The 21,910-nt window shown below is 36.3% G+C and overlaps 1 protein-coding gene across 1 annotated transcript in view; it reads right to left on the bottom strand.

Annotated features, from left to right (window-relative positions):
• LOC137261826 (MOB kinase activator 2-like) overlaps positions 1–19,478 on the bottom strand; it is a 43,864-nt gene extending 24,386 nt beyond the window's left edge. Inside the window, exon 1 of the mRNA XM_067799618.1 lies at positions 19,292–19,478. Within this exon, the coding sequence (XP_067655719.1) occupies positions 19,292–19,308 (17 nt within the window). The 5' untranslated portion in view covers positions 19,309–19,478. The remainder of the gene's footprint in view (positions 1–19,291) is intronic.
• Positions 19,479–21,910: the final 2,432 nt, after the last annotated feature.

Below are 21,910 nucleotides of genomic sequence, written 5' to 3' on the forward strand. Positions count from 1 at the left end.
ATCCTAAATGAGGTCACAAGCTCTCAAAAGACTCTGCAAGTGTGACGAAAATGAAGCAGTCAGTTCAAGGGACAATAATCATAAAATTTGTTCATTATCAGCTGACCCTTGTTGTATGGCTAGATCAAGGTCACATCACATGTCAATGATGATGACGTACAAGATAGTCTACCTGTCATAGATCTGTCACTTCTCCAAGGTCAGGTACTCATCCCCTCACAAGGCAACTCATGTGAGGGTGTATAATACATGGAAAGAGGCTGTGAATGTCATGATTAAATTTCTTCATCATGCAATACAGCTGCAGGCCAAACAGTCATCAAATTTAAGGGGAGCTCATGGATTCTACTGATCCTTAACGCTTAAGGGAGCCCCTAAACCATTAACTGTTACAGCTGGGCAATGATCCCTGGCATTCCTCCTCAGTCACTGGGGCATCGAGGTAGCCCAGCGGTTAAAACGTTTGCCTGTCACTCTGAAGACCTGGGTTTGATTCATCACAAGGGTACAATGTGTGAAGCCCATTCATGGTGTTACCCTGCTGTGATATCGCTGGAATATTGCTAAAAGCACAGCAAAATCAAACTCACTCACTCAATAGGTTATTAAGGATATAAAAACAAATCCCACTGTAATGGTGAGGAAATCAATTTAAACTCACCATACTCAGACATAAATGAAAACAATTACACCGCATTTAGACAAGACTTCCATTTCACAGATCAAGAATGCTAATCTTGTACAGTTTCCATACAGATAAAACATATTGAACATATTGAAATGACATGTTCAAACATCACTAAAACATCAGTTTACATGAACCACTCCATGAACTGGAACAATGCATACAACAAACCTTTAAATGCAAGTTACCAGTACCTTTAAGACAAAGAGAAGAAAGGTTATCATGAAACAATGTGTATGATATAAGTATCACACATCACATCCATGTCTTACACTCCATATAGCACCATGCCGCTACAAGATAAAACGGTTGCACGTTAATGACAAGACAAAATCCAGCAACCCACCTTGGTTAGTGATATGAATGGTTGTAAAATTCCTGGAAATTCAAGTGGAAATTCCACAGATTTCCAGGTGTCTGACCAAGATAACACTCATATTGAAGAAAATGCCATGCACACAGTATCTAACTGCCTGTTTGCTGGAAGAGCAATGCTGTAATTAGACGAAGTCTGTTCCACTGTTATCATCAAAACTTAATAGAAAACCTGTTGCATATACTGTAGTTAGCACTTAGTGGAAATCAGCACTGTGTGTCTAATCGCTTGATCTAAATATTCAGGCCCCAATAAGGGTTTGTTGCCCTGAAAAAAAAATGCATTACTAATTCTGTCAATGCTGGTTATAAAGCAATACTTGGTAACCTATTCTAAATAATAACACTTTTATAATAACACGGGTATATTTCAACATTTGACAACATGTATACTTAATAAACCTTAAAGTGTTTTCAACCGTTTATTTGTGTACAGTACTCATTTCAATTCTTATTTGTAGTTTGGTAAATTTAATTTATACATTTTTAATGCTTAATCCCTCGTAAGTCCAAAATGAGTGGCTCATTTTAAAATTATATATACTTTTGAGTAATATTTGAATTGAGATAATAAACCATCTGTCTGTCTGTATTCCATGATTAGACATGACCATTATTCTGTTAGACAGAGGTAAGAGAACACCTAGTTGGTGGACCAGATGTTGACTAGTTTATGCATGACTGAGGGAGTCTACCACTACATTCCTTATGTACCACAGCATGGTAATAAAATATAATTATGACTAGTTTGGCATCTAGCCATGCTGGTAGTACTGACACGTCATGCCAACCATATTTTATCAGGTGAAATACAACCACAAAGATCTCACTATGACCATAAATTGCATATACAAACGGCATATTGGAAAGAGGCCAGTCAGTGTTTGAAACTGAAAGTAAGAATGAGTCTTTGGCCTTACTCACTAAAAAATCCCATCGCCCAACGCCTGTGACAAGTCAGTTTCATTTCGGGCAATCAAATAACATTTTCTTATTTGTCCATGGACTACTAGACTTTCAGATTACGTTTCAAACTGCAAATAAACATGGATTTCATTTCATATCTGCTCAAAATGTAGCTATCAATTTTACAATGACAACAAAGTAGGGTTATCTTTCTTGGCATTTCACCACTTTTCGATAAATAATCAAGTAAACATTAACATCAAATACCATGTTGGTTTATTCTTTCATAATTTCATTATTCTGATTATGTCATAAAAATGATGGCAAGCAGAAAATTAGTCAGGACAAACTACTTTCTTAAAGTCACTTGCCTTTTGGCAAGTGGCTTTTAAACAAAAGTGTTGAAACCCTGTAAAAGTGAAAGATATTTGGGATCCAAAGTCCCAAATTTTCTTGCAGTAATCCATCCTTGATTTTGACACTGCTAATCATATACTACTTTAAGAAGTTAAAGAACATCCAGTGTTTTAAATGATTATTATTAAAATAGACATACGACAGATTAACTCCACTGAAATAAAAAACCAGGATCTAACTACACTTGAGTAATGAAACAGAAGTGGCGGTTCAGACAAAACTTTTGCCTGTACTCAGAAATTAAAGTATGGTGACATCAATGTAGCACATTTCTGAAGGGATTAAGTACCACAGCAGAAAACTTAGTGAGTCGCACAGACCTTGAACCTGTACATGAAGCAAGTTCTAAATGAAGCAAGTGTTGATTTCCTCAGGTTTTTTGTTTCTGAATCTCTTGTCTTCCCGGGGTCCTTTTCAATTTATATGGGTTTATTTGCTGCTATCAAAATTATATACATGTATTCAGAGACTTGGCATTAGTCTACAGAAAACCTCAAAAACCAAATGAAAATATTTTCTTGTCTTTGATCAGAAATATGTATTATAGATATATATCATATGGTCTCTGCATTAACCAATTATCCTGCCCTTATTTCTAACCCAGGCTACCACTGTCAGTGTGTAGGCCTGACTTTTCAGGCTATGGATGGAGAAAGTCCTGTTCCTGATGTGATAGGCTTGAGGAAGGATGTAGCTAATTGCATAGATAACCTCTCACCAGCTGGATGTGATTACAACCTTCTCACACACCCCATCTCTCAAGACCTGGGCTTGGACTCATTTCACACAAACCAACCAACAGGACTTGAAAGAAATATTGTGGGCTACAGAATCCAGTGACCTTTTTCCATCACAGGCATCACCATTAAGTCTCCTTCAAACTCACATCTTTATGTGCTCACATGCGGAATAGTGCAAAACCTATCAAAGCCACAACTAGAAATTCAAGCTGCCTTATTAATAATACATTAAAAGATCATTTTAAATATTTAGCTTTGCTGGCTGTATTTACAGAGTTAATTGTCCTGTGAATGCTCAGACAATTAGTTTAACATATGATTATTACTGAAAGGTCGAGTGATACCTTGATATATAAGGTGACAAAATATTAGCTGTTTTTGCATAACCAGTATTGGTTTTGAAACTCATCAACAACTTGCAAGTCAAGCAGTTCACTCAAGATACATGCGACGTGGGATAAAAAATTGAGAAAGGAAGTCAAGGGATCCTCCTCACATTCAGCTGAAGTACAGATGATGAATTGGCACACTACATTCACTTATTTAATAAAGAAATCTTCTTATTTGCAAAATCAGCTATCTACCAAATGCTCTTTTTGGCAAAATCAGTTATCTATCAAATGCCCTTGTATTTCTGTCAAATACAAAATCTGAGTGAAAATAACATGTGGCATATGGTAAAAAGCCCTTAAATACAGGTTTTAGCATTTTTCATGAGCAGGCTAGCTATTCTCGAAACGTTCGTAGCCCTACGAACTTCTTAAGCCCATTCTTAACACATTGGCTACGATCAAAGTTAAGAATACTTAGGGCTACAAACGTTCGGAGAATAAGGGCCCAGGTCCATATATACTTATTGACAGTGCTGATTATTGGGGACAATGTGAGACCAGGTTGACTGTGCACTGTTATACATGACCACTCAACTCATATGACAACACAAGCTACTGGTTTTCCTAAGCCACAAGGCCACTCTAGTGAGGCTGAACTATAGCTGACAGTAGTGTAAAACAACATTCAATGACTGAACAACAACATTATTTTGCCTACAGTGAAGCCCCTCTCTGCACTAGTAGAGCCTTAAATGAAACAAGTCTAGATTTCCTCAAGTTCTGAATCTCTGGTCTCTCTGGGTTTCCTTTTCACTTAAAATGGGTTTGTTAGTATGAAAATTATACATATTCAGAGACAATGCCTTAGTCTAAACAACTGTCTGTTGTGTAAGATAGGCTCATCAGTCTTACAGCCATTTTACCATGTAGACAAATAATTGATTTTCTAAGAAATGCTGACGAGAAAATACAAACAAAGACTCAACATTCAACATTTGTCCGTTGCCAGTGACAACTTGCAAATATTGAGTATCATACCACAAATTACTATTGATTTCACCATGTATCACAGAAAAACATCTCAAGATGTGGACAAAACAGAAAACCTCTGCCATTGGTGTCAATCACCTGAAGCACTATAATGAGGCAAAAGCCAAAAGGTTGAAAGAAATGCCTATCTCATATCAATAACAACCTTGTACACTTTCTTCACATCATGTCTAGTCTTCTCCTAAAACTGGATGTTAAATGAATTATTAATATACTTTCAATTAATCACACTGACATTATTCTGACAGTTAACGAGCAGTAAAAACATCAAATACTATTCAACCATGTCACCAATTCATCTCACTTATAAACATTTTGAATCATATGTTGGTGATTGATAATGTCTGTATCCTGCATGTCATGCATACTTCATCATTCTATTCAATGTTTTCCAAGTGTAGTATATATGTATTTTCCAACATTTAGTATTTTGATGACATGTCCATACAAGGATGTTATGACACAATAAGACTATCCCTGCTGCTATACTTAGAACGTTCAGCCAAAAAGGTTCATCTACATGTGAAATACAACTTGACATACAGATGAGAAATATATTTCTCTTCATACACCAACAGTAACAGTTGTTACACATTTATCAAGCACAGTAATAAGATATTACTATTTCTTTAGAACTTCACAAATTACTGAACGAAATACATCCAGGTTCCCATATGATGTAGACTACACCAAAACACTCACCACAAGTTGAAAACAAACAGTATTCCAGTTGTCATTTTAGGAGATGATTTGAATATCTTGAATGGGAATACTCGCTCCAGTTTTAAAGATTGTCACCTCCTCACAATCAACAGGCTTTGTAATTGCCTCAATTGAGGAATCAGGCAACTGCTTGAAGTTGCTTCAAAACCAGCTGTACTGTACTGTGTCTGTCTGCAATGATCACAGAAATCAGCTTCCCACGAGTAGACAAGTGTAGGACCTCCTACACCACTGTCAATTCCTTGAATGTAAAAGTATAAACCAGGAAACTATCCTGCACACCCTGTCACATTTCCGTCTCTGTGTTATCACACCATGTGTTTCAGTGAGAGCTCGGCTCATGTGCTGGCATAGAGCAGCTGATACCAGTGAAGTGTGACAGACGGGTCACTGTGGTAAGAATAGACTGTTTACCTGTCTATTCACGGCCCTTGACTCAGATTAGCTGATGCTTGTGTCACCTGATCATACCACGTGCGCTCACTCGGGACCTATGAAATCTACGTTCACATGTGGCCTGACCAAAACCGGGTCACTAACACAGTAGGATATCAACAAGCATTGTCAGTTACTAAACATACTGAAATGGGCTTCAGCCAGGCACATGCCTATCCTATTGTGAAGCTAGCTAGGTTTGGAATGGACCAGAATCGTGCTAGAGTTATCAGCTGGTCTGTGGTAGTGATGTGCACCATATGTAACAACAGTTACATCGCCGGCTGCATTGTCCCCTCCGTTTCATCACATGCTGCTCAATCTTGAGGTCTGCTTCGGTTTCATTGTTTAGAAGGGGAACCACAAAAGTCACGGTTTTCACATTGTGAAGGGGATAGGTTCGTGAGAGGATATGACTCAACTAATACTGCTCAGATGTTTAACTCTCCAAAGAGATTCCATACAGAGAAATAAGCCACACAACAAACGCATAAATGTGTTAAACCCCAGTTAAGCAAGTGCACATGATTACAAGGCCTAAAGAGCTCTCTTAGCACTAGTTGTAACTGCCATACCATAACATAAACATACAACTAAGTTAGTGATAAGAGTGCTTCCAAAATCTAGACCCTGGTGCATATGGCATGACTTTATTGGGAAACAGTCATTACATGTCTAACTACTAGATATGTAAATCCTGCAAAATTCAGTGCTTCTAATGCTAGTGAAGTTTATTTTTTGCATGAGTTATCAGTATACTGATACTTGGAAGTTTACGTAAGCTACAATAATTTATCTTCAATTGTCTAATAAAATGATCTAAACAAACAGCATAATTCTTTTACATCATTCTGTTGATCAAAAATAAAAAAATGTAAGCAAATGTACAAAGTAACAAGCTATACACAGGCATAAATCTAGACTTGCTGAAAGGCTGATGTTCAGCTTCAAAATCCAAAACAAATATGATAAGTGTTCCCAAAATGAAATTCAAGTTTCTAGTTAGAACAAAAGATAATGGTTCTCTGGGAGAATATGTACTCTACTAATCATGATCTTGAGCCAATAAAACAAGACTTTTAATGTTAAGTTTGCCTGCCAAGGACAATTTGCACAAAAGCCTAAATAATTGTTGATTCAACTCCAGTGTTCTGGCAAGAAAATGGACAAGTGGAGACAGGGACCCAGTGGGTGAAATGCATGGTGCCATTTTTAAAACAATTGGCACCACACTCTGATGGAACATGTAAATTACATTGGAAATGCATGCTGTTTCGCATGGATTCTTTCTCATGTAACATACTTCAGCAGTAATAACATTTCATATCTTATATATAACTTGAACAGCTTGTAGGCGATTAAATCGTTCAAGCATGTCTCCTTAAAGTTAAACAGAACTTACTTTATCATTTATTTACATTTCACGCAATATATATAGAAAGCTGACATGTTATGATATATCCATATGAATGTTGTCATGCCCAAAGGTTTTTTAAAAAAGTCCTTTTTCTTAGTTACCAGACATATGTTTCCAGATACAGTGTTTATTGGTAACTAGAGTGAGCCAAATATGATATGTTGAACTAGAGTGAGCATCGTTTTACGCCAATCTAAGCAAAATTCCAGCAACATCATGGCAGAGGAAACCAGAAATATGTTCACACATTATACCCACGTTAGGAACTGAATCTACATCTTTGGCATGACGAGTGAACACTTCAACCACTAGGCTACCCAACTGTCCCATCACTAACTGGAGATGTATGATATTAAGGCAATACACCCTGATGTGAAATACTAATTGTTACATAATCACAATATGTTTGCAAAACCACTGCTACATTGTGTTTAAAAATAATGCATATCCTCATCTTGCTTGAAAAGTTTATAGGACAACTGACTAGTCAAACTGAAATCGAAAGTGTATGAAACACACAACTATTTCCTGTGATTAAAGTATCTGTAACTATTGGTTACTAGCTTCCTATTAATAAAGTTTGTACTACTTAATCCATTGCGACATAGCAACAGCTATGATAACAGAGTATCAAGGTGTCAAAAATCTGAGGGGGAAGTTTTTCAGTTTGGGTTAATAATGCATTACAAACGAACACATGTAATACATATTTTGTGCCGCAATAAATGATCATATCAATATAGCTATACACTGACACCTATTTTCACCATAATATGTTGGTGGCAATTCTGCAATACCAGAGTTATTTGCAGGCAAAATTTGCAAAAATACGACAGTAAAAGCACTGATCAGACCATTTGTGATTTTTATCCAGTGTGAGGTGCTAACAGTTAATTCAGACACATTAGGCAGAGAAAGTCAGGATGTTTACATTCATGAACTGAAACAGATGGCTGAGAGATATAAAATATTTTTCATTCAGTCAGCAATTTAGTTTCATGATTATTTGCCATGGCAGAACACTGGTTATACAAAAGAAGAACTACTGTCTCTTTCCTCTATTATGCACTTTTGGCGCTTATTTTTTCAACAGACCACCAGACACAGCACTTATTAAATTACAGATACTCATGTGGATGACGGGAGGTTATGATTTAAGGGATCATTCCTTAATACATTTATTTTTAGACCAAGGGAGAATACATTTGCAAAAAAATGCAAAAGTCTACACCCGGCGCTTTTTAGAGGCCTTGTGGTTATTTCCTTAAGCACTTCTTTATCCCTTGTCTGGCACTTCATAGAGGAAATACAGTATATTAGTTCCATCCCTAACTATATTACTTCTATCCCTAACTATCAGTTTACTTCATGGTGGGCTGATGGTGGTGGAATTATTTTCTGCTGTTTTGGCAATATTTTAACACTACCACACCTGGTTGTGCCAGAAATGAGCTTTATGTATTGTATGCATGTTATGAAAGTGGAATGGCATGATGAGCTAATGGTGTAAGTAATAAGCCACACAGGTGCCCCAGTATTATGATAATAAGGCAAACAATTAATACTGTTAACTGACGCACAACCATTCTGAATTAGTTGTTACCATCAAATTTAAATCCTATTATGACCATAACCTTCCAAAATATGTTTGTACTGTCAAGTAAACTACTTTCCTAATGGAGGATAATACACATTGTCATAATCACCAGTACTAAAATGATACTGCATGCATCAGAACTGTCCACAAAACACACTGGGCATTTCCAAACTGACATCAGCTACCAAAGCATATCTAGCTTAATACGTGAAATTCTTGGGTAGTAAAAGAACAGGTTACTGGGTCTGAGTAGTGATACTACATTCCTAAACGCTCCAGGCAAGACCTCTAATATGAGAATGAAAAAAAGATGAAAAAAAAAGCACCATAAGAGTAAAAACCAAAATCAAATTTATTGCTTTTGCAAATTTGGACATAACAATGAATTGAACCTCAAGGCACCAATAGCTCATTACATTATGTCGCTACATGAATGTTTTCAGGAGAGCACCTAGTTCTAGTGTTGCATAACCATGTAAGTTCAGCAATGCAGTGTAACAAGCATAAAAGCCAGATCTGTGTTAGAAGCCTAACCCTACATATTGTTCTCCCTAAATCGGCTAACATGAAGTAATGGCATTAGCTGGTTGTATAATCCAATGTCAGAAGATTTTTCCCTGTTCAATCTTGTAGACTCCAGCTGAGATCCACCTCTCTCAACCCATGCCTACACAAACATTATTGATTAGCACGATAACAGAATATTCCAAAATGCACTCAAAGTAGGCTGAAAAAAAAATGTGCCTATTATTTTGGTTCCAGTCAACCAAACTGGAATGATAACCACGTTTCCTGGCTGCATTACCAAGCAATCAAGCCATCCAGGCACAGGTCAATCACCTGATGTTAGAAGTCACTGCAATCATCACCACCTGGGTCATCTGTCAGACAATAACACATCACCCTGTGAAGACAAACAACATACAATGGACAGGGCTAATTGAGCTAAAAGGTAAACATGATAGCTGCTGTAGATCAGTCCCACTGTTCAGGGTGAGGTGAGGTGGTGAGGTGAAATGTGAATTTAACGCTGTATTTAAGAATATTTATCTCATATTTTGATTTGATTTCATGTGTCTGATGGCTATACGAGTCACAACTTTTGTAATATATATGATCATTATGGATAACAACTTCTTTTATTTTGTGAGTGCAATGTTTCGATACAGATTCTTGTACCATTGTCAACGTTAGCAGCTAGCCCACTGAGATAACATGGTACAGTTTAACATGGATTTACCCCTAAGGCAGATGATAGTGAGTCCTTGTTTCATTAGTAAAAGGCATTAGTAAAATAGGCAGCCTACATATATAATGATATATTGTAGTATGGATAATTGCACTTCTTTTTGGACAATAAATATATCAAAAAAAATTTCGTATCATGATAAATATCACTGACCTTGAAATTGCTAATTTTCACTAGAAACTTCATACTGATATAAGAATTTACATTTTTAAAGAAAATAACTAAAGATATGATATCGAGATGTGCATCAAATCGCATCAATCCAAGCTACTGTGATACGCATTGTATCATGAAATTTCTGTAGTGTCACACCTCTATTACGACCTGGAAAGTGATCAAACCTTTGACCTACAAGGGATGAAACCGTATACTGCGGTATTAGGTCTTCGGTTCAATATGCCGTAATGGAATCCAAAAAATTTGCTACTTTCATTTTTTTGTACCTTGATTTTATAAACCTTTTTATAGCTTTTCTAAAATGTCTAGAAATTGAGTCATGTTGTCCAAATCTATGTATTCGTAGACGCCTGCACATTTTGAATGTCGTCTACTTAGATCTTCAAGTCAGCAAGTCACCAGTCCCTGGGTTCCCTTTTCAATTATTTCAAATAGAAATATTTGTCAAATCGTGTTACACCCATTGTATCTGCGTGCATTATGCAAACATATCATTTGCATCAATAACGAATTCTTGCATATTGTAGGTATACAATCCCCACTGGGTTTATCCAAATACAACTGGCAGAATACTTTAGACTTTAGAATAAATGCGAAAAAAAAAAAAAGAAAAAAAAGAGGATCTGATACACACAAAAAAACTAACTTAAAAAGTCTGTCTTCCACATGCACTAGTGTGTTGCGTTTGGGCTTCTGACTCAAGCATGGTGCTGGGTGTGTTTCTAGATCAGGATCAAGATCAAGATCGTTTATTGTACATAAGACGTCCAGCTCGTATACATAGGTTTCAGTACAAATACTGAATCAGTTACATCACTGAAAGTTCTAACATGTATTTCAAAGAGCCCATTCCATACACAAAAAGTTCCATTTACCAAAGAGTATATATGACCCTACCATATTTCAGTATATATGTGGCTATCAAATTTTAGGGTGTTCCCATACTTTTGGTTTGTAGTATAAATAAATATGTCATTAGCCATCAATGGACTTGTGTTCTTGAAAAAAGCATGAACATCCCTGTTGATTTGCCATACCTGCAATAATTTTTTATATTTGTGAGGATCACTTGCATTTGCTATCCAGTTCTTGTGTTGTGTTACTTTATTTAATGTACTTAATATAATTTATATAATTACAGTTTTGTTCAATCAAAATAACAGAGTGATTGAGTGAGTGAGTTAACATTTAACATCACACTGGCAATATTTCAGCCATAATCAGGACTCAAAATAACAAAGATTTTGATTACGTTTTAACATGTTATTAAACAATGCAAGGTTTAGTTTGGGTCTTGTTGTCAATTTCCTGATATCTCATATACCAAACCGAAACAGACCAAACTGATGGCCTTGTAGTGCAATATGTAGCGGTGAGAGTGTACCGTTTTACCCCTATGAATTACTGCTCTGCCATATACTGTATTCACAAAACCAGGGAGGCAGAGGATGAGTTAGCAAGTCTAATGCTGGTATGCACAGTATTCTAGTATATGTCCACATAATGCAGAAGGAATGACCGGCACAGTGATGCAGACGTTTATCACTTTTGGGCAACATGACTATTATGGTGATGACATATCACAGATTACAATAAGGTCCAATTTATCATTTGAACCCTATCAATGGATCCTGACAGGGGCTATAGTGAAAACTATGGCATATAATTGCCATGTGGCTACTTTGCAGTAAGATAATGAAGATTATCATGGTCTATCTCATAGAATTATACATCATAAAGTACCCTGAATTTGTCCCTGATCCATATGCTTGAAAGTACGGGATGAACAAAGCTGCACATCACAAGTTACAAAACCTGAATTATTATACATGTTTTTCAGACACAAAGAGCTAAATGATTTATGTGACAGGCTATTACAGGTTTGATCAAATCAATTTTTTTAAAAAAAATCTAACTATGTGAAAAGACGTCAATACAAACCAAGACCATTAGCCTGGACTCTAATGAGTCCTATTTCAACATGAATGTGATCTAACGAATCCAGCTTGTGGTTAGGATAAATTAATAGGGAAGTACTCCTGATGAGACTACCACAAGTAGAATTGCATAAGCCGACAGGCAGAGATAGTTGTATAATACAGCAAAACCTTAATGTCACTGTACCAGCATATGATATTGATCAACAGATGACTCAATAGTGAGTTAGTGTGTTTCACAGTGTTCTTACTTCCACAGACAATGCTATTCACAAATAGGTATTGCCAAGAATATGGGACATGATGTTGTACTCCTAAAATAATAACTTTGCTGTTTCCACTTCAGTAAATGCAATTGTGTTTCAAGCATTTAGTTTGAAACTAGCATTGACTTTCATTATTCAATATTAAAGAAATACTTGTAGGACTTGCAGCCGTCAAATTAGTAACAGTGACTTTACTACTGGCAAACATGGATAAGTTCAGCACCGACTTGACAACTGACCTCTATCAGCATGTCTGAGTGCCATCCACTGGCGCTTGCCATTGTGAACAACGGGGCCTCAGGTTGTCTGCGACCATGTGAGAATCTTAGGAGCAAGGTGTGTGCACCTACACGCACAATCAATTTCATCATCATACTCTGCATGTGTGTGAGCCTATATCTGCTCTGACTTTCACAAACCAAATGGGTTCTCTGCACAAGTCCAACTTATCCTTGTTTGCCAGTACATGGCTTTAACAGTGCTATAAATAACATGTTAGTTTATGTACAATTCTCAGTTTTTGTTTCCTCATGTACTGAGGGAGTGAATATATCAAACAGAACAAATTGAAAACATTAGCCCCACACTTTTCCAACCAATAATTGACAACATACTTCTGAAATAGTTTGCAATTAGTAAGGAGAATTCATAAATTGACCCTGGAACCTGGTGATTGTTGTTACACACTGATCAGATATTCAGTGTCTTTGTGGATTTGCATTATAGACACTGTTGGAAGGTACTGTTAGATTTTAATGTGATTTCTAAGTGTGGCCTGCTGGCACTTGGAATACAGCTGTACCATGCTATTATGATCATTTAGATTAACTGTGCCATTGGCACAACACTAAAATACAAAGTATTTTGAAGCCTGCACCAATCTGAAGACTGGGTACAGGCCCACATAGCGAACTATAGTCATAACTCTCTCTAAAGGACCACTTGTGTTAGTTTGTTATAATCATGATTTATTGTAGGCATTTCAACTAAAATATTCAGCCACTTTAAGCAGTAATTGATCAATATCACGACAAGGGACACCAGAATCAAAAACACTGAATCCTGGAAATGATTTTAACTGATAATTTCAAGTCTGCATCGCAGATGTCTTTGTCAGAAACTACCATCCAACCAATTTGGGACACATTTAGTCAAAGCAGCTTTAACTCCCTGCATACATAATGTGTCAACCAAAACCAGCAGAAAGAAATAATCTCAAAACTACTGATACACAGATTTTATAACAGTGATTAAAACTGTCCACTGATAAGAAATAGTTATTCCCCAAAAGTTGTGGTTTCACTCAAGAATGAAAGTTAAGATGATATTGAAAAAATTCTAAAGACCAAGACTTTCCAAATATTCCAGTTTCTATTTGTGAAACAAACTGCCTACACGTACCATTACTCAACACTATAACTAGTTGTCTGACCAGCTTAATTGTCTGATCAGCTGACCATTATGTGGCGCCACACTCATCAACACTGGTCATGTCTAAGAATAACATCTGACGACAAGATCCTAGAACTCCGGTTCTCAACAACATGTCCTGTTCAATATCACTGCCATGAATCATTGAATGACTTGCACAGTGACTCAAAAGTGATCACTTATAATATTATGTTACAGATCATTATCATCAGCCATACTATGAGTATATAACGTCTTCCTATAGAATAACAACTAGTCTCTGATATGAACATATTTTACAGAGAAAAAAAAGATCATAGTATAAAAAAATAAAATATAATGAAAAGGCACCATGATACTTTCTTAATTTTCAAAGGCTGTGGAATTAGTGACTTGACATTTTCTACACTTGCGTGGGCTTTCTGGGATATATTTGGTTCAGATCTGCATGACAGACTATTTATTATTCCTTCTATATATTACCTTCACGTTCAACAGGTCCCACTGATCAATGTATCTTTTCTTATTTCCAGTAGTTCTCTAGAATAATCTACAGATGATTTACCATCATCCTAAAGGTTGAAGTGGTATTCAAGAAGGGTGAGTGAATGAGTTTAGTTTCACAAAGCCTTAACTAGTTTAACCACTAGGCTACCCTATCACCCATGTATTCAAGAAGGGAATGTCACAAGTCCACCCTGAACTTTACCACTGACAGACTCAACATTTCAAACCTTGTTGACTGATCTGAATATAGTAACATAGACTTGCCCTCATGATCAAGATGTTAGTGGAATTTTAAGTGTCAAGCAAATAAGCATTCAAAGCTGAGTCACATTTTGAAAAAAAACAGCAGTAAAGTAAAGCGACATGAAATACAGCTGAATATAAATGAAGATAAAATCATTAAATGGTTTCAGAAATATTGAGTGGGATTCCAGTCAAAGAACTGAATGAAGCTAGCTTCTGAATGAATGTTTGAAAGATATTTCCAATTGATCAGCTGTAAGAGAACTGTATCAAAGGTTAGTCTGCATTCTACCAATTGAACTCTGTTCAATGATTCATCAATTGATTTTCTCAATTCAGTCTCATGCTATGATTCACCTACTGACATTTTCAATTTCCTTTTATTTGTCTCTGTTGTTAATAGGCATGATAGATATCTCATCAGCTATTAATTCCATTACTTTGATGTGTGCCCATCACTACAACATGTCAATGTCAAGCTGGATAAGTACAAGTTTTGCCAATATCAAGCTGATCACGCTACATGCACACACCAAATGTGTTGCTCCCAATACCAGTAAGTATATTGATTGTTGATGATGACTCAACTATTCGATAAACTAATAAAGCAAAACACATGGAAATGGACTGGATGATATTAATATCAACAAAGAAACTAACAACACACACCCTCTATTGTTATAGATACCAAGAAGGGCAGTTCATCATAACATTAACAATGAACACAATTACTTTCAACAATCCCATTGTCAATAACTATTCAACCAGAATAAACAACAAAGTAGTTTCCATTGTGACTACATCGTACATGGGACACTCTCAGTAGAACATGTCATTCAGGCTGTCATTCAGGCAAGAGGGTTATCCGTTGACAAATCTCAAGATTATATAGAATTAGTTTATCAGCTATAGTCAGCGTTCCAAATCTATTGAGCTAGATATCTGCACACAACATATGGAATAGAAATTACAAGTATGTGTGTTTGCTCTCAGTTAGATAAGAATGTTATTTCGCCAAACTCAAAGAGAAAGTGCAGTGTAACTAATTTTTACAACAGTGAGTTGGTAACCTTGATCTCTGACATACACACAATACACACTTGAGGTCTTACAATTTGATAAAATTTAAAGAAGCAGTGATTTAGTTAGATGTTGGAGTAACTCTGCTGCCGAAGCTGATACGAATCACCATGCTTCACAAATTACTGCACGATGACCATGAACTGTTACTAGAACATGTCACAAAACAGCTTAAACCTAAAGGGTGAGTGACTGAGTGTGGTTTTTACACTGGTTTTTACGTATGTGGCTTGTGAACAGAATATCCCTGGTATCCATTCCTCGTGTTACTGTCATAAGAAACACCTTAACAATAATGCACTAGGTTGACGAAAGGTCAGGTTGCAGTAATATGCTGTGCCTTTGCTATCATCATCCATTTTCTTAAAGTAAATTAATAAGTGTTGGGAAAACAGATTCCGAATTGCACTGAAGTTTCTGATGGATGCTCTCAGCCATGCCTGGACCATATCAGTTTTCATAAATTTTCCAGGCATGCTATTAATCTTAAATGAAGTTTACTGTAATGTTAGACTTGGGTTTGTTTTATCTAAATAATCAGGTGGTGGAATCCTTTTATGAATGTTAGGTTTAAGCTCAAGGGAACAACAAGCCATCTATCTGACATAAGGCTCAGTTGTTCAGGTATTCATTTATCATGCATGTCTTAAGAGGAAATTTATCTTGTTCCAGGATCCAAGTTCATCGTGGCCTTGAGCAACCATTACAAAATTTACATTACCTCTCTTTGTGTAGTACATTATTTCTGTAGTGCATAAGTACTGCAACAATACAGCTCTCTAACAGTCACCCTTAAGTCTCTATGTACATGTGCCAGCGTGTGTGCATACATGTGTATATGTGAACATACATGTATGTGTGTGCAGTAAATTTTGTGCATGCTATAAAATGACACAGTAAGCAAAATCCATGACATCACACTGTACATAATAAAGTCTATGCACCCAATCCAGTAACTGATGATCAGGACATCAGTCTACACCTTTGGGATATGATGACATGCAATTCACCAGTCGTGGCACCATGACACCAGTTAGAAGATGGCTCCCAATCCATCTACCAGTAATGACCCCTTACAACAGTTTAATCATCTTGGGAACTGATTCCAACCTGGTTTTCACATGGAGTTACCTGTATTGGAACTGTGTCTGAACAAGTCAAATCTGTGGTCAGTACTGACAGAGGATCTGACAATTCATTGCTTGTATATGAAAAGGGAACAAAAACAGGGCCTTATTTCACAGCAGTGTTAAAGAATTCGAGTTAAGGTTAACCATACTAGTTATCACTACAGGTTGCTCCATGAAAAGAACCTCTGGTCTACAGGGATCATCCACAATATAATTACTCTCAATTCACCATCCTTTGCATCAAAATAAATTTTAGAATTAAAAACATTTGAGAGTATCATGTTCTTAAAGACATTCATGATAGAACTGGCCGTTCCTAACTGATGTAGAATGTATACCTATATGTACTAAGCCTTGATTAAAACTTTCAGTCAAGGATCTGTTTACTGATGTAATAATGTCTTAAAAAGTAAGTAGTGTGGAGTATTTCTTCTCAGACCGTTCCTTGCATCATCATCATCATCATCATCATCATCATCTCTGTACACATGACTTTCACTTGTCCGATAACGTAATACAATCATGGTGTATGGTTTCCAAGTCATGTGCTCCTTTGACTGTTCTTACTATTTACATTCAGCCTGAAATTAAATCTGTATCATTGCACAAGACAGTTATCATGTTTACACATACACTTCACAGTCATCATATGTCAGGTCTCTTCCTAATCAAACAAAGAAGCTGATGCTTTTGCCATGTTATATAATGAAAAAAAAAACAGCAAACAGAAGTTCAACATTGGAGGGGTGCATCTTGTTATCGCACGTCAACACACGACGACTACATTAAAGGAAAAATGTCAAGTTATTTATGGTGTTGGAATATGCATACCAATAAACTAGCTGAGATCACGTCTAAATGTATTTCATAATGACATAATGAGGGTAAATATTATTGAAAAAAAACAAGTGTAGGTAGGTTGGGTGGAGATGATTGTGTTGGTGGAGTAAGGGATGTGCGTATGGAAAAGAGCATATATATTATTGTCACAGGAAGTAGACTTAGACAAGTGAAAGATTACAATGACTAGTATTTCCAGTTTTAACAAAATGGAATGATCTTATGTATATGGCGCCAAACTCTCTTCTGTGAACAAAATATTGGAAACTTCATAAATAGACCCTGAACAATTTGTTATTGATCAGGTCTGAGATTCATAATACAATATCATTTGTCATTTTTGTGAAATTAATTTTCTTAAGTAGCTATAGGAACTTGTCTAGGCTGGCAAATTGGGGATGAATGAATTTTGATTAAAATGTTGTTACTTTCATAAAGGCGGGGTTTTTTTTCATAAACATAGCAGCATTTTAACATTAAAATTTTCACTTGAATGAAAATTTGTAAAAGTAAGCATAGCAGGGTTTTCTTTACTGGTCCTGACATCAGTAAAATGCATGTCACCTGTGCAAATCTCTGCAAATCAAAAGCACCTTAAAAAATTCCATTTGGGGATTATTATTGACACATCCTCAATTTGAGGCTGAATTTGACTTGGAACAAGCAAAGATAAACCCATACTTTGTTAATTGCACCTAGTTCAGTTTAGCGGTAATTACACTGCACAAAGTCAACACACAAACACTACTGGTTCTATGAATAGGTACCATTAGGGAGCACCCTGGGTATTATCCTATACTCAAGAGGTTGCAAATTTAATTCAAGTAAGCCCTCATGAATACACTATCAGTTCTATATAGACAACACTGGGTGACATTTGTCATGAGGTCATATGTCTTGACAAAGTGTCAATATATCATCACCTTGTAGTATTAATACAATGATACAATGGTCTGGATCCTTCAAATCTCTTCAACCTTACACTGACCCTTTACCGCTAGACACACCATGTATCCTTGTCTAATTAGGGGCAATTAAAGCCACTGTGCCTGGTTAATGATGTGTAACTAATTTTATGAAGTGACTGTCACACTAGTTGCCCTATATAGTATAAATGGACTGTTGCAATTACCAGCAATAAAAACATGTTGACTGTAACAATTGACATATGGGATTGGCTGTGGGCCAGTCAGTGTAATTCCCATTGAAAAATAACATTTTTAACATGTTAAAAATGTACGTAGGACACAACACTGACATTGTCAAGGTGATGTTCTTTAATGGCAAACTGACTGTCCACTGACCTTTCTATACTGTCATGAGTATGAAAATGGATAAATTACAATGATGATTTTGACAGATGTCATACTAAATATTTTCACTCTTGCAGACGATAAAGAGAATTCAGTGATAGAACATTAGTTCATTGTGCAACATTACACTGACGATACCGATAGTCAGCAGGTGCACTTATAAACAAACCAGTTTCGGTGCGATATGAAATGTTACCTCATCATTCACCATCGCGAGTAGAGACACTACCTCGGTGTTGACGGACCGAGCTTACTGGAGATGTACAGGTTATGTCGCTCTGGATGACACATTCACATGATAAACATTTGTAAACATAGCTACTGGTGACACACGTTATCTCATGCCTGCATATTTTAGTAAACACTAAACTATGGTTTGCTGCTTTTTCCAAGAACCTTCACTTCATTTGTCAAGTCTGGAAGACTGGAATCGAGTAGACCTGGCCTTGGTTATTCACCTACCCCATAAACCAATCCATTGTATCTCTTAGATACTCCGGTAGCTTATCCAGCTTGAGTGTTTATCACAGCGTCGGATGCTCACTGATGACAGAGCGACGTGAAAGACAAGCCTCCACACTTTCGATACAATTCTCTCATCACAAACAATGTAGCTCCAATATGGCGACGTTTGCGCTGAAGAAAAATACTACTTTCCCAACGCATAAATACACTGCCGGAGGCGTATCAGTATATCCTTCAGGAAAATGTGTTATCTAGCGAAATCTGAATTTTATAGCGTTTCACATAGCTATTAATTTCAGTTTCACATTATTTATTTCCTCTTTGCAACCAGGTAATAATGTCTCTACAGAATTACAACAGTCGAAAAAACAAATTTACTTAACGAATTTCAAATATATAATTTCAAACTGTACCGTATGTCACTGCTTAAAGCAGACCTAACAGCAACATGGGGAATCCCACGATCCCACGTTTTGTAAGATTTTGCATATTTTCTCATGTGATTTCAAAATACAACATTACACACGTTCAATCTGTTTTGAAGAACATGACCATAAAGAGTTGCCCATAGGTTTATTGAACAAAATAACGATCTATTATTTATTCGTCAATAATTAAAATATCGATACAGAATAACATTGCTCAGCAGAACACATATTCATGATATTCAAATTGAGATTTCACGCAAATTACAAAATTCGAAAATAAAATTACAGCGGTTTCCAACGATAGCGCACTAATTTTTCAACAGACGCCGCCAAAGCATGATTCTAATGTAAACAGTTGTTAAGAAAATATGACAAAATTCATTGCTCTATGCGAAATCTCATTTTGGAAATGAAAGTTGAAATCTATAAACGTTCAAATGAGATGAGAAAATAACGAGGTTAATGTCAAAGAATCTAGTTGATTGATTATGAAACTGGATACTAGCTTTCCATAGCGTGAAAAGATTTTGAATGAGCTTATTTCAGGTCAATAGTCAGAAAGATCGACCGTAGCAGACGACGCATTTACGGTGCTAACAAGCCGGTAAGGTCACGTGACAGTCTTTCGCTTTCCAAAGTGATAACATTACATATCGTCCCACCTACGAGAAATTTAATGAGATGAAAGAAAATGTTGAACATCGATCCAAAAGAACGATACCTTACTGTGAAAACACCTTGTATGGATAAAAAAATGTTTCAGTGACAATACGTAGACAATTCCCAGTGGAGGAAACCTACAGAGTATGAAACATTATTCTATTACTTTTATCTTATGTCAAGACATCATAATTAGATGAGAAACCTTTTTGGATCATTGTAATTATCTACTTCTTAATAAATCTACAATCACAGACCGTTGCATTTAAAATGACGTTCAAATACAGCGTGTCTACAGACATGTCATTGTGAATGGGCCGGCTATTGTCCTGATTGGAGTAGACATAATCATTCAGCATGTCTCGCTTGATGAATGACAACGAAATGTATGTGAAATAATTTTTTTTCAAAAGCAAAATAAAATATTAGATTCTAGTGTTCGTAACTGAATTCACGAAAGGTTACGGTTCGACGATGATACAATGCATACGATAGTGCAAGGATACATTTTTTAATACGTTTTTTTGCACGGTTTATGCAAAGCACGTGACAATCTCTGTTTTGGTGTTTCTTTGGTATTGATTAGCTTTCCTATATGATTTTGTTCGTCGTAAAGAATAAATACTTCTTTTCTCTAGAAAGGGGAGAGTCATTTCCATGAAACAAGGCACTGTCTCGGTAGCAGTTTTATACGTTCACTGACAAAATGGGGTCTCCCTAGTTTACCAGTCTGGTAGAGTCGAACCCGGACCTTCAGGAAGACAGGCGAACATTTTAACCAGTAGTCTTCTCATGCGCCCAAACTTTGGAACCAACACGAAGTGGACTTAGGCATTAAAAGAGTATTAGTTTCTTTGTCCAATTTATTTGAAAGGAAACGCCGAATATATGTAAACGCAATTACTTGGAGTCAATACATCTAATGACGTTGGGCAGTGCCGTTCTAACTGCGAGCAACAATGATAATAAATTGATGAGTTTGCAAATTTGCTTAAAACAAACAACGCTGGCATTTCGTGTTTGGCTACATCAGAAATCAAATCACAGTTTTTCCCATTCGAGTGAAATCCAGCGACATTGAAAATCCGACACAGCAAAATGACATTTTTTCTTTCTTGAACATACTATTCTTGATATGCTGTGACTGTTTCAATAAAAGAGGAGTTCCCTGGACAACATCAGACTATATTAGTGATCCTTATTGGCTTTCAAAGAACACTACATCGACGTGATTTAGAATACCTCAACTGACAGAATCAGGCAATTTTAAATTTGGAAATTGATTTTCGTGAACAGTGCTATTTCTTTCTGTAAAAACCAATCTCATCGGAAACATTGCCAAAGAATAAAGAACAGGATTGACGGAAACGTCCCATACATTTTTACCAATAAAAGAATATCTTAAATTACGTTACGAGAAAGCCTGTACTGTTGAATTTTGGGTAATTTCTGTCTTCAAGAAAGCTGTTGCTGATGAATGATGTATTACGCTACAGTCAGCGATATTCCCGCTGTATTACAGAGGCCA

Source organism: Haliotis asinina, chromosome 14, assembly GCF_037392515.1.
Source record: "Haliotis asinina isolate JCU_RB_2024 chromosome 14, JCU_Hal_asi_v2, whole genome shotgun sequence".
Lineage (NCBI taxonomy): Eukaryota > Metazoa > Mollusca > Gastropoda > Lepetellida > Haliotidae > Haliotis > Haliotis asinina.